The sequence below is a fragment of the Scomber scombrus genome, chromosome 24 (assembly GCF_963691925.1).
Source record: "Scomber scombrus chromosome 24, fScoSco1.1, whole genome shotgun sequence".
Taxonomy (NCBI): Eukaryota; Metazoa; Chordata; class Actinopteri; order Scombriformes; family Scombridae; genus Scomber; species Scomber scombrus.
This window is the reverse complement of record NC_084993.1, coordinates 9,570,653-9,584,592: the sequence shown is the minus strand read 5'-3', so window position 1 is coordinate 9,584,592 and position 13,940 is coordinate 9,570,653. Positions and strand designations below refer to the sequence as shown.

The following is a 13,940-nucleotide window of genomic DNA, read 5'->3' as shown; positions in this document are numbered from 1 at the left end:
CATTTTCTAGGTGGGGTGATACACGTTTTAGTTTGTTGTTTTTTGTCCATGATGAATTGAACATTTCTGGCGAAGACAGCTTTGATAAAGATGATGATGATGATGTTGAAGATGAATAACAATGACAATATATAGCACAGAATTATTCCAGGCACTTTCACGACTCTTGAGACAACGTCTCTCCTGTTTCTGATTTATTTTCTATTATGTATCTGCAATGTTCATTAAAAGAGATACTGTTATTATTAATAAAACCACATTTACGGTAATGTTATTTCTCAGCTCTGTGTATGCTGTGTGTTTGTGTGTGTGTGTGTGTGTGTGTGTATGTATGTGTGTGTAGAGAAAGTGAGAGTGCTGTGTTTGTTTGCAGAAAACCCAACCCGGCTCACTTTGTTTATGGAGCAGTGGCACAGATTGCTGACGATGCCCGGATCTCTTTTCCTGGCGGGGAGCCGACGCAGCCTAACTGCCATAACTCTACCGTCTCCCGTAAATCCTTGAAACAACAATCAATACATCTCCTTATTCCACTCAGAGACTGAATCAGCCCGGCCTCATTTTAGAATAAAACTAAATCAGGGGAGTCAATGCATTGAGAAACACTTTTAAAAACCCCATGTCCCAATTGTTGTTTGACCTTAGAGCTTAGACTTTTTGCCACAACACACTAATAGTTGGCACAGAAAATGAGTGTTGGTTAGTGTAAAAGATGCAGCTCTCATTTTATATAATTGTATACATTTTGGATATATTCTAGAGTTCAGACTATGACTCAAACAGTATAAGTTAATACAAGTAATAATACCTGACACACACAGCTGTGTAAATGCTTTTAACTATCAAACTGTTTCTAGAAGAGACTCAGTGGTGTTTTGTCTACTGGCTTTTTCTGTCAGATTAATCCATTGAAAACTACAAGTTTGCTCAGTAAAACTGTCACTTTTAATGTCTCAAAGAAAACAGCATCCTTCTTCCAGCATGCTTCGAGGCAGATAAACAACCCTTTTCCTTTCTTCTCTGCCTCAGAGCGTTCAGCCCATAGTGTAGCCATTTACTTATTTTGCTGCGATCAAAGAAAAAGCTTGAAGAGAGAAAAAAAAAACAGAATGCACAGAAGGTCGGATCTTAAAGTACTGCGTTAATTAGCATTAATATGCACCTCTCAAGTGATGAGAAAGCAGTCAGGGTTTGGTTGGCATCAGCTTAATCAGTAAACAGCTATATTTTAGGTGAGTGGAGCTGTTATCTATTAGAGTTGTACTCTTACAGAGAAATGTGTGTAAATCAGTGTTTTTCCTCCACACGAAACAATTCTACTTTCCTCTCTCAACGGTCACATTTTACCAAAACAGTCACGATTCTGCTAATATTTTTGTAGCTCTGTTGCAGGCTGGGCCTCAGGCACAACTGGAACATCTGTTTGGAGAAAACATGCAAACAAAAATGGGACTGAGTGCAGCTTGCCCACAAAATGTTATGATTATGATGCTCACACATCCGTGCGGCAGCCATTAGACCACATCAGCCAACTCTAGTGTGTTAAGTTAAAGTCTTACAACACATGGAGCCTGAATATTATGTCTCCCACATCACCCACCATGTTGGTCCAGAATGGCAGTAAGGGGTATTCCAGTGATTTAATGTTATACTTTCATAATATTAGGGGATTTGCAAGCAGTGGATGCCAAGATATGGCTTAAGATCCTACACTAAACTTCCCATAATACAACTGTAGGCATAATACTTGTTCTAGTGACTTTAAATTGGTGAAGTGCCCCTTTAACTGCAGAAAAAATGGAGCATGTACAAATGAGCTCATATGTTGCAATTTCAGTATCTTACTCTGACCTTAACCACACAAAATCCTTACCTAACATCCAGCATAAAAACAACCATGTAGTTTGTTGATGCTGTTCTTAATTATCTTGTTTTTAATGCTTGTGGGGAAGCCAAAAACAATGTTACACACTGTGGTTAAAAGAGTTTCTAATTAGCCAACTATGTAAATGTATCCATCTCAGGCTTATACACAACTATTTTTAAAGTGGTGCCATAGAGCTTCTACTTACAACTTCAGTTTCATACATAAGGATTGAAGCTAGATTTTAATCTTTTTCTCTCACAGAGCAGCTAGATGAAAGTTTCCCGAATTCAGCAGCAATATCTAGAAAACACAATCTTTTTTTCCCTCACAGGTATAGTAGTCATACTGGATGAGTCAAAGTTCTGTTTCCCTATAGTGTGAAGAGCAGCTGCATCCTCATACGCCTTGTAGCAAACTACAGAAAGCATAATGTTCTCTATAGCCATCTTGTTTTTCTACCATCATGATAAGCTATAACATGAAGCTTCATTCTGATCATCTCAGCCCATGTGAACATAGACAGCGCCAGATGTTTTCATCTGAGCTGACATGTCGCCATATGGTGTGTGTGAGTGCGTCTGTGAAAAAAAGGGGGAGTTCCTCAGCTTCTGCACTTTTCCCACAAATGAATCATTTTCACTTCATTACGGTGTCACGGCATAATAAGCTCCCTGAACAAAAGTGTGTGACATGCAGGAGGGAAGGTGCAGACAGTCTCTGCAGTGAGACATATACACGCACAGATGTTTTGCTTCTCCCTCTGCTTACAGTACACACATGCACACCTACTGGTGAAGGGTATTACTCAGTCTGGCAGGTATACCAAGCCCTTCTATGTCCCACAGGGCCTTGTTACTCGGAGTTCTGTGCTCCGTGCCCTGTGTGACATGTCTTCCACTCGAAGAACCAGGCCAATTGTCTGTGCATGGATAGGTGGCGGTGGAGTATGTCTATGTGTGTGAGTGAGAGAGAGAGCTGAGAGCATTTGGAGAGTGGATGCAGGCAGCTGTTAACCCAGTTTTGGAGTAATTCTGAACTCACCATGCTTCAGCACAGCATAATTGCCTTCATGTAGTGTGTGTGTGTGTGTGTGTGTGTGTGTAAGATGCAAGTCATGGATCACTGATCACTCACCAAGGCCTTCAATTTACTGTTACTTCCTGCAAGAGCAGCTCCATCTTTAATTATTCATTATTTTACAATAGTATCGACGTCTGTGGCGAGGTTGGATATTGACTTGACTGTGGATACAGCTGGCTTATCAAATGATACATTCAAGTGTATTTGCTGCTGTTCTCCACGTGCTTTAATTGATTAAATCAAAATGAGAGTTTAAATCATATTGTCATATTATGAATAGAATTGGTCAATGTCTGCCCTCCCATTACAAAGATGCAGAGAGAAAGCCAAAGTGGCCACCTCAAAGAAATTCAAAGTGAAACGCTGTCATCTGCTGGACATATTCCATCCTGCACCCTGCACCTCAGCTGGCTCAGTCACCTCGCAAGGCATGCTGGGAGGGGAAAGAAACCAAATCTGAGCTATTATGGTGAAAGTGGGTGAAAAATCACACACATCTTCTCTAAATTGCCCCATTTGAAACCTTTTTGCTATCTGAAACCTATAATTGTGATGAATGGAGGTGTGTGCATTTTCCCTTAGTGGTGCAGCACTAGTTAGTGCACAGCAGTTAAATAAACTGCAGCTATTACTTACAAAGCACTTTTTTATGGCTCCCAAATGATTTTTTATTATTTGGATTATGTGAATCAAGCAGGGTGAATATAAAATAAAACACATGCTGTGATATGTTAATCCATAACACACAGGCTACAGAAGGCCAAATCAAACTATGTGTTGGGTTAAAATTAGAATTTTGTACACACACCCAAGTCAAACACTTAGTGATTTAATAAATGTGTTTCTTCTGTTACACTCAGTCATTTCTTAACATTCTCCAGTCATATCTGCCTTCTTTCTTAATCTTATTTTTAGGAAGTATTTTATTGTACACATCGTCACATTTTAGTCGTAAAATCAATCAATTATTATCCAATATGTATAATAAGTAAAATTGTGTAAAATGATAATCTACTAAGGATATTAGATGAGAGGACATTGTGTTAAACAGCTTTCTGTTGGGGGTTTAAATTACTACATGTTGAAATAGCCGCTGAATTAATATTTACTTTGTTTAATAGCCTACGTCAAATATGAATAAAATCAAAGTGAGGTACAATCATAGCCCAGCAATGTGCCTTACTTTTCTGAATTATGTTTTTTTATTTCATTTTTAGCTGCTTTCAAATACATTACAACACCTTTTCACCTGTATGCTACAGTTTTAAGTGAGGTAAGTTAAGTCAGTGGAGTGGTGCATTAAAATGTAAGCATTGACTCGGGCAGCAATTTTCTCCCATGCTGCGTTTCTCTCCTTAGCGTCTGCAGCGGTGTTACTTTTTGTGAAATAAATCTTTATATTCACTACAGGCCTGCATGGGGAGCTCCAGTTACAGTGAGGTTACGTAACTCGAGCTTGTTTTCTCAGTAGTTGCCATGGTGAATCAAGGTATCTGGGCTCCATTGATGATGGCTTTGTATAGTGGTCGCGCACACGCCAAACTCAAGGTGAACATAGTTGATTGAACTAATTCAGAGCAGCTGTTCTAGAACCGGATACTCAGAGTTTGTTGAACCTCCTACCTGGAATACCCCCCCTGTTGGATCATTTGGGATTTCTTGACTCCAATAACCAGGTAAGCACTTTAACTTTAATATGACAAATGTTAAAACACAATATGTGGTTTGTGTTTGTTAAAAGTTAAAGTTCGGAACGAACCAAAAGTGTTTCTAAGACGATGGAAGGTGAAATGTTTGGAGTAATGTCGCCTTTCTCCATGAATAGAAAAGTAGCTTAATGGCGCCAAAATGCTCCGCGTTATTGCTCAAGATAAGCCACATTTGTTTGGAAACGCTGTTTTCTAAAACAAACAGTGAAAACTTAAAGACTAATATAGTTAACTGTCAGAGTTAGCATTAAAATAGCTACCATGTCTTAAGAAATGAGCCTGCAGGTGTGTAAACTCACATATGCTGAACGTGTATGTTTTAAACGTGTAAATTCAGTCGGTTTGCAGTTTTTATTATTTATTTATTTATTAGTTGTTTAATAGGAGCTGTGCACTTTATTAAACTCAGTTTTCATCCTAAAAAAACAAACAAAACAAAACTCAGCTCTCATCCAAAATGGCTTCACCTGTTTATCAATGGAGAGACATCACATCACCTCACCAACAAATCGGCCATCTTTGATAATCAATGAGTCATTTTGAGTTTGAGAAAGAAATTCTCTTTTTCCACCTTTTTTTTTTTTTTTTTTTTAAATGTCTATGTTCTGGCTTGTTTAGTTTTCTGTGATTAGTTAATTGCATATTTTAATATGAAATGTTTTCTGTTGAGTCTGGGGCTCTGGGAAACATGTCACCCTTTTCTGACAAATCAATGACTTAGGAAAATAAACAGATGAATCTATAATGCAATGACTTGTTAGTTGCAACCCTAAAATGAAATAAGCTTGCATAGTAATGATATAATGGTAACATTAACCTTAGCTTTAGTCAAGATAAATGACCTTTTTCCAGGTTGCAACAACTTTAACTGACTTAATAGGTAATGTGATAAGTTTGGTGTTTCATTGCTGCTATAGTGATTCTGTTCCACTATCAGATTTTATGAACCTTTTTGAAAATTGAAATGGTAGACCTGAGTATCTTTTTAGGGGGGGTGGGGGGTCCTCTTAGGGATGACATATATCCACATTATTATCTTAAATAAGATCAAATTTGGTAGCGCATTATAAGAACTACATTGCAGAGAATCATGGTAACATAGGCAGTAATGCCATATGTCTATTAGGCTATAGTTAGGGGTTCATGTGTACCAGAGCATTAGGAGTTTACATACAAAAGAGCAGTGACTAGTGTTTATATTTCTAAAGGTTTCTTGTTGAAGCCTAGTGGCAGTGTTGCTTGTTATTCAAGATCCTGCACCAAAAGGAAACTGCAGTGATCTCAGACAAGCTTAGCTGGTGTTTGACTCAGTAGCTGAGAGGAAAGAAAGCTGTTAATGCAAATACTTGGAAGATTGCCGCGCTAATACTCAAGGCTAAGCTTAAATGTCTATTGCTGCCTTTGAAAGGCTGCATCCAGAGGAGAGAAAAGCCCTGAGAGAACACACTCAGAAGCTGTGCTCAGCATTTGCTCCTTGTCGTAAGCGGCGGAGATGTGAAGTTGGTAACTTTCAGACTTTTGATACCTGACTATTAACAATGCAGAGCCGGTAGCCTTGAGGGAAGACTGAAAAGCTTTCAGGGAGGATGTCCCAGAAATGTCAAGTGGTCACTGCGGTTTGAAAATGCTGGAATGTTTCAGCGCTAAAATAATGTAGTCTCTGTTTATCAAGCCTCAATAACCTGTCAGCACTGATTTCCTTTTGAGCCACCAATTGCTGGGTCATAGGTCAGGTTTTAAACAGGGAAATTGTGCGAACCTCTGTATTGTAGTTCAGTATAGCAGCAACATCAGCTTATTTCAACAGGCTGCAAAATTGATTTCAACATGTTCTGCACAACATGGAGTATGGTAATTATCAACTGAAATCAATAGAACATGAATCAACAAATATTTTAATGTATTATGCTCATTAATGAAGGAAATTTGCTGATATTGCTGTTTCCGTCTCCTATTTTGGGTTTTTGAACTGTTGATCAATCTAAAAAGGTAATTTAAAGACTCCTCTTTGGACTTAGGGAAAGGAGGAAAATAAGTATGTATCACAGGAGGTGATTAAGCAGGAAATGTAAATTCCCATTATGAACACACTCACTGTCCCGCCGCCTCACGGGGGAAATATTGCAGTATCATTTTTGTGTGGTTTAATTCAGGCTGGTATTTCCCAGGTAACAGCTTCCTCACCACACCTGGGAGCAGGAGGGAGAAGAGAAACAGCCGAGCGCCGGCTCCTGACGATACTAATGAAACAAGGCGTCAAGCGACTCTTCACTGAGCAGAGATGTGTTTGCTGAAGCTGTCAGAACAGAGTGATGGAGCCCAAACTGCCGGTGTGTTACTATATAGCCTGTCGAGCAGCTGTTTTATTTGACACCCATAACTCTTTTTTTAGTTGATGGAGTGCCTGTGTGTGGGTGTTTGAGTTCAGCTACTGTAGTATTATTATTTAGGAAGTAATGTAAGAGTAACATAAAGCAAATGATTATGATGCCTGCTTGCAGAATTTGAAAGTTGGATTTTAGGGCAGGTGTTTAATAGTGTTGTCTACTGTCTATCACTGATGAACAGGATTTCATCCAATAATCACTGGGCAAACAACAAAGATTTACAGCTTTTCAAACTCAATGACTTTCAAAACCTCTCTGGATGCTCACTTTCCATTACATAAATTCAAGTTTTTAATACTTTTCATGTGTTTCTCTTTTTCAGGGAGACATCCAACAGTCAAACAACGCATCAAATAGGTAGGAACTGATTTGTCTTGTTCTTCTTTTCTTTCTAAAGCAGTGTTTTCTCTTGTTTGTTTTTGATTTGGATCACACAATGCAATGCTTGTTTGCTATTCATGCTGCTTGACATCATGCTCGGTGTGTTGTCTTTGGTCTCATTGACTGTCATTGCTGCTTTTTGTTTTGTGGGACCAGATGCTCGACAGCTGCTGTCGATTGTGTGCAGTTGTGTTCAAGCTATGATGTAAATCGTTACACCTGGATTGGGATTTGCTGAGAGGATTGATTGATGGATGGATTGATTGACTCTTTAAGAGGAACATTGGAAGAGTGTTGATTGAGCTTGAGTGTGAGGTCTGTGGAGGACAGATGTTTGATTTGTACACTTCTTTTGTCATGTAAATATTCTAGGTTATCCACTAACTAAGTGTCATCTTGTCTTAGAGTTGGATTTCCACATAAGTAGGGGAGTAGTGCAGAGTTTTGTTAAGCTCTAGTTAGCACAGAGGTTTGAAGTAATCTTTCTCATTGTGTTACTCAGTAATTTATTGAAGGCATTGTGTCTAGAGTGGTTCCCCTACAGACCTAAAAACAGAAAACACCTAGCAGTAGCAGAATAGTTTTTATCCAACAGCATTCATAATGTGCAGTCTATGTTACGAGCAATTTAGGCTGACAGCTTGCACAAAATAAACCAAATAAACATATAGACAGTCAAATCAATACATGACTCGTGCGTTTGTCTCTGTCTCCCCACTGCCCATAAAACATCGCTAGCACGTGTTCATCTGTGCTGCTCGTGCCAGTCACGGGTCTGAAGAAGAGTCCGGCTACGGCGTCCGGGTCCGTGGCGCGCAGGGTGTTGAGGACCGCGCGCAGCCTGCTCCCCCGGTGGACCGTCCTCACGAGCTCGTAAAGCGCGCGCTCAGCCTCCCTCTGCAGCGCGTGGATGTACTCCCGACACTCCAGCTCAGTCACTGGAGCAGGACAGAGAAATGAGAGAGAAATACACGACTCCTAAAGTTTTATCAAGTGTTTAACAGAGCTTATTGAAGTCACTAAATGTAGTTAGTGTGTGTGTTTAATCTGGAATGAATACTATTGACTCAAAGTAGATTAAAATGTAAATCATATTCTAATATAACTAATAAACAAAGCTATAGATTAGTCAGACTGTAATGTTATATAATGGCAGTATTAATTGATTACCTGGGCTAAACAGAATCGCTCCTTTCAGAAAGGCGTATTCCTTGACGCTGATCCTGAGTCCTCTACACTTAACTAGAAACATCTGGATCCCCTCCACATCCTTGACGGGCACCCCGGGGTCTTGAATCTGGGTCGGCGCGTGTGTTAAAATCCTGTGCAATAAACTGTGCCGCTGCGTCTCCACCGTGTCGAAGTCCACGGCGTCCTGCACCATGCCCAAAACCAGCAGCGGAGCCCAGCTGTTGCGCACAAGCCGGAGCTGGTCTTCCGCCGGCAGACCCCGAAAACACGGCACGTTCTTTACGAAGCGGAAAGTTTTTAGGAGCACTTCGGAGGCCGCTTTGAAAACTATTTGCGGAGCTCGCGTGACCACTAGTTTTGCTCTGTCGGGCGCGCAGGAGCAGAGCCGGTGCGCCGTGGCCGCCTCCACGCACTGCTGCGGACAGTGTGCCCCTCTGAGGATGCTGTAGAGGATGCTGCCACGCGCTGTATCCTCACCACCTGCATCACAGCACGACATGACGCCCCGCACAGCACCGCACAGCACACTGACTCATGAGCTGTTCTCCGCGGAGATGATCTTTTTATATATACTGTAAACCTGAGGCACCTGCCCTCCTCAAGTCCACCAGTGCCAGAAACTTTCATCCGGTCAATATTTTCACAGTAAAAGCATAACAACGTAGCTGCAAGTAAATTCACTCAGATTCTTAAATAAATAAATGTTTATTTTTATTATGTTACTATATTAAAAAATAGAGACACACTCACCGGCCACTTCATCAGGAACTACTCTGCAATTCCTTATTGAATACAACAGCCCTGCTATAATTTTCTACTTATGAAGTTTATACATCTTCAGTTTTTGCTGACATTGTCAAGAAGGTGGTAATTCTACTTTGTGTTTATTGTTGAGGTCGTAGTGGGTATAGGTGGTGGTGTACTGGATGCATCATATTGATTAGTGGAGTGGACACAATATTAGGAACATGTAAATATCTTGGCTACTGTAAACATTACTTTGAACACTAACATTCACTTTGGTCAAGTTGCATAACTAATTGATAAATATTTCAGTTGGAATAAGTCAACCATATATTGGACTGTAGGAGACATTGAATTAATATATTCTAATAGTTATTTTGCCTTTATCGTTTACAAATATTTTACTATGTGTAAAGTTAAGCTGGTTAGTCATGTCTCCATGCCTCAGGGTCATATTAGTTCATCAAAAATACTTCTATATAACACAGCTTTTTCATGAAATAGATGTGAGGGAGAGGGATGAGTGGATCAAAAGTATCAAACTCTCACACTCTAACTTGCAATGATACATTGATGTGTGATGCAACCTGCAGTATTTGGGAATGTAACTTTTTGAGAATGCAGTGTAATGTTTGGGACTGTAAGCATTTATTTTATAGTAATTACCTATTTAATGTAAAAACGGAGGTACATTTATGGTTATTACTTTACAGAATATGACATGGAAGACTGTCAACCTCCACACAGGCTTACTGTAGACTGCTAAATATAATCAGGGCTGGCCCCAGACACTGAGTGGCCCTGAGCAGGACTTGATTTGGGGGTCTGCACCCCCTTATACATATGAGTTTAACATTAATCATTTGTGTGTTTTGCATGGGAAGATTGTGTTTGCAGTAAGTGGGTCTGTCCTGTGAGAGCCAGCACACAAGTATGAGCTTTTTGTATATTCAGACTTTGTATGTTTGTGCAGGATAATGGAAACAGTACAAGAGGAATATTAGTGTCAAACCCACTGTCTGGGATGTGTAAGACTTTCATAAATAAGTGGGTGGAAAATCCCACTACAAATGACCCCCTGCTCAGTCTTAGAGGCCTCATTTGAGGTGTTTTGGATCAGTGTGGCATGCTGACACACAGGGAGGCAGGGATGTATGCAAAGCTCAGTTTGTTTATGCAAAGTCCTGCAGATGAGTTTCAGAGGGCAGGATAGACTCCTGTTAATGTGAGACCTGTTGCATTAATTCAGCACAAACATGAGAGAAAAGCCTCAAAACTGCCACGTGTTTGTTCAGCTTGACTTCAGACTGTTGTTGTTTGCTGGTTAGATCCAGATACATGTTCACAAATATAGAAACGCATGAACAGTGGTGTCTATAGCTCTTACAGTTGGAGAAATTCTTGCCATGTTACTTACAGGTCACAGGTTGGATTCACAAAACTGCAAATATGTCTAAGTGTATTTGACTAGGAGCTGCTTGCTCTAATGGCTGACGTGAATGATTCAGTCAATCAGGATTATAGCTAACTGATTCACATCTATGATTTAGTTTTTGAAACCGATCAAAGCTCAGGTGCAAATTACTTGTATAATCAGTCATGTGTTGACAAAAAATGTTTGATTCTTGAATAACAAAAGTGAACCATATGCAACATATTCTGAAAAATGTTTTTAAAATGATTATGTAGTTTTGCAGGCACAGCAGGTTTTTGCACATTATAGCTGTAGCATGATGATGATAGTAAAGCTATTTAAATCCTAGTGTCCAACTTGAATAAGACACTGGTGGAAAAGTTAACACTAAAGAAATATTTTTTGTGACATTGAGAAACCTGACTTTCCCCCCCTCTTATGTGTTATGGGTTTGAGTTTGAACAACCAGCACCTGTATGGAAAAAGAATATCACATACATTTTACACATGTTGAATTTTCTGTCGTGACTGCAAAGGGCAGACAGAGCCATGAAGCCACAGTACACAAAGTTTAAGTTAGTTCTTGACTGCTTCAGGACATCATTGATTGCATATGGAATTTATAAAAGCTCAAACACTGGTTCAAAATGCTTTATGGAGTGAGAGCATGTACAGCCTCGCAGGTAATGAAAGGAGTTTTGAGACTTTATACATTTGTCAGAAGATCAAAACAGGGGAAATGTACGTTTATCATGTTTTTGTCCGACATCTTGCAGCAAATTCACATTGTGAAGAATGGAATGAGGGAGAGTCTTGTGATTCTGAACCTAATCACTCCTGGTTAGTAGTTTTTAGCCAGAAGCATGTAACCATTAGAGTTGAATCCACTTTCTTAGTCATGGGCTTTTTAAGCAGCAGAGTGACACAGGCATAAAAGGAAAGCTGCCCTCGGTGTGTAATTACCTGACAAGGCCAGACGTTTCTCCTTGTACTGGAAAAGGTTTCTATAGTAACACACACCTGAATTCAACCTAAGAACAAATTATCATAATACAAAGATCATTGTGGAACAAAAGTGGGACGAATATTATGCAAAATCCTGAAGGATTTATATGCTTTGCATCAAAGTTTGTGCTAATGATTCTTTACTGTATTTCTCAGGGTTTATGACAAGTTTCAATCACCATCAGGGCCTTTCACACCTTTTCATATTGCATCTAAACAAGCTCCAATGCCGAGAAAAGCTTTTAGTCAACGGAAACTCTCCTTTTTGTTTCAGTTTCGTCTCTTTATTTAGTTTATAAGAAATGCACAAAGCTCACACTGAGAGCGAAATACACTCCTGGTTTACCAGAAAGGTTTCTGTGACTGACTGTTTTTCACTGATCAGCATCCTTTGATACTAGCGGTGTGTCAAGATATCACACCACAAGATCTCGCAAGATTAAAATGTGACGATATTTCTAATCAAGGTGAATGCTGTCCCACGAAGCAGTATTTGTGTGGCGTGCACGCCAAAAAAGAAAAAAGACAATCGGTTTTCTATCGCTCATTTTCACGTCATGTCTTCTTTTTTTGTAATGTCACCATGTGGGTCAATTAACCTTGTTGAAGTAGGCACCCTTGTTCTAGTCTGTGAAATAACATCTTCTACCTGCTGAGAAGATGTGAGTAGGAGATGAGGAGAGGAGCAGCGGTAGGTTGACCTCAGGTCTCTACACTACCAAATTAAAACACAAAACATAAGTATGTTCTACTTGTGTATTTATGTGATACAGGATTTGTGCAATTGACTTTAATTTCTGTATTGTTTTTTTTAAATTAGCAATATATTATAATTTGTGAAGTTGATTATTTATTTCATTTACATTTATATACTGGAATTGTTTCTATTCTTCATACTTCATTTTTGGTATCTGTGATTGTATACAAGTTTGGTCTTTATGGTAGTTAGTTCCATAAATACCAATATTATCTATAAAATATCTATCTATATGGGGGGTGGGGTTTTACAGTGTTTGCATATTGCATACTGCATATGATAATTCAAAGTTAAAGTAGAAACGAAGTGACATTCATTACATGATTAGTTAAAACATTTCAAAATGCACCTGCATTGTTTTGCATTATGTGACTTTTAGTCAAACAAAGGACTGTTTTTCCAGTCATATTTCATCATTGAAGTTTTCTTAAAAATAGTGTTCAAATCTTGTCTCGTTCTCGTGAACCCAATATTGTGTATCAGCTTGTCTCATGAGCTGAGTGTATCATCACACCCCTACTTGATACTGTGACCTGCTTGATGTCCACACATCAGATATGCAAATGTACAGTAGGCGCTTGCAAACTAATCAAAACAAAATTCTGCATTGTGAGGTGTTGCTGTCTGACACTTACACAGCATTGTCATTTTTAAAATTCAAAACTTCTTTTAATGTAAAGCACTTGTACATTTTATAATATCTATCTTTGTTCCTTTCTGCGATGATTCTGTCGCAGAGCATTAAAGTTTTAAAACTGCTTTGACTGGCAGCTGCAAGCCCATAAAATATACATATATAATTATACTGTATGCACATTCAAAACTGTGTTTTTACTCATTTGTATGCTGGGCAGATCAAATTTATAATTTAAACTTTAGCCAACAGCCTGATAATTTACTTTTTAAATGAATAAATCAGTTTTATCTGACATCTCATCACTTTGTCCAGATATATTGTGTGAAGTGTGTAGTAAGGTAAACAACCAACCACCTGCTATTTACTTAAAAAAATCTTGTTAAGCTGCCACAGTCTTTGCACAGGTATGATTACTGTAGGTCAAGCAATATCCCAATGAAGAGAAATGCCTCCAATATACAGTAAATCAAAACAAGACAGCCGCCAGACAACGCTTCACGAGTGGCTGCTTACCTCTCATCATGTGTCAGGATTTCCTGCTTTCTCAGCTCAAAGCATCCAATTCATAACTCTGAGCAAACAGTGACTTATCTGTGCGTCAGAGCCAGAGTACACAGTCAAACAGCCATCTCTGCACACGCACCGCAGAGGAAAAACAACAGTCTGCCACAAAGCGAGGCCCCGAGATGAGCCAGCAAACACCCCGGTTCATTTAGCAGCGAGTTATTCCATTAGACCTGTCCGTCTGTCTCTTGAGGTGAAACATCA

The 13,940-nt window shown here is 39.3% G+C and overlaps 1 protein-coding gene across 1 annotated transcript; it reads right to left on the bottom strand.

Moving 5' to 3' along the window:
- Positions 1-8,099: 8,099 nt before the first annotated feature.
- Positions 8,100-9,137, bottom strand: LOC134006563 (nuclear receptor subfamily 0 group B member 1-like). The gene is made up of 2 exons (XM_062445479.1): positions 8,595-9,137; positions 8,100-8,362 (listed from the first exon to the last, which is right to left on the bottom strand). The coding sequence occupies exons 1-2, from the start codon at positions 9,112-9,114 to the stop codon at positions 8,100-8,102; spliced, it is 783 nt and encodes a 260-aa protein (XP_062301463.1). The 5' UTR covers positions 9,115-9,137.
- Between the last annotated feature and the right edge of the window lie 4,803 nt (positions 9,138-13,940).

Coding starts and splice junctions, on each gene's coding strand:
- LOC134006563 (XM_062445479.1), bottom strand. CDS start 9,114: ATGTCGTGCTGTGATGCAGGTGGTGAGGATACAGCGCGTGGCAGCATC. Junction 8,363..8,594: donor AGCGATTCTGTTTAGCCCAG/GTAATCAATTAA, acceptor GTCCTGCTCCAG/TGACTGAGCTGGAGTGTCGG.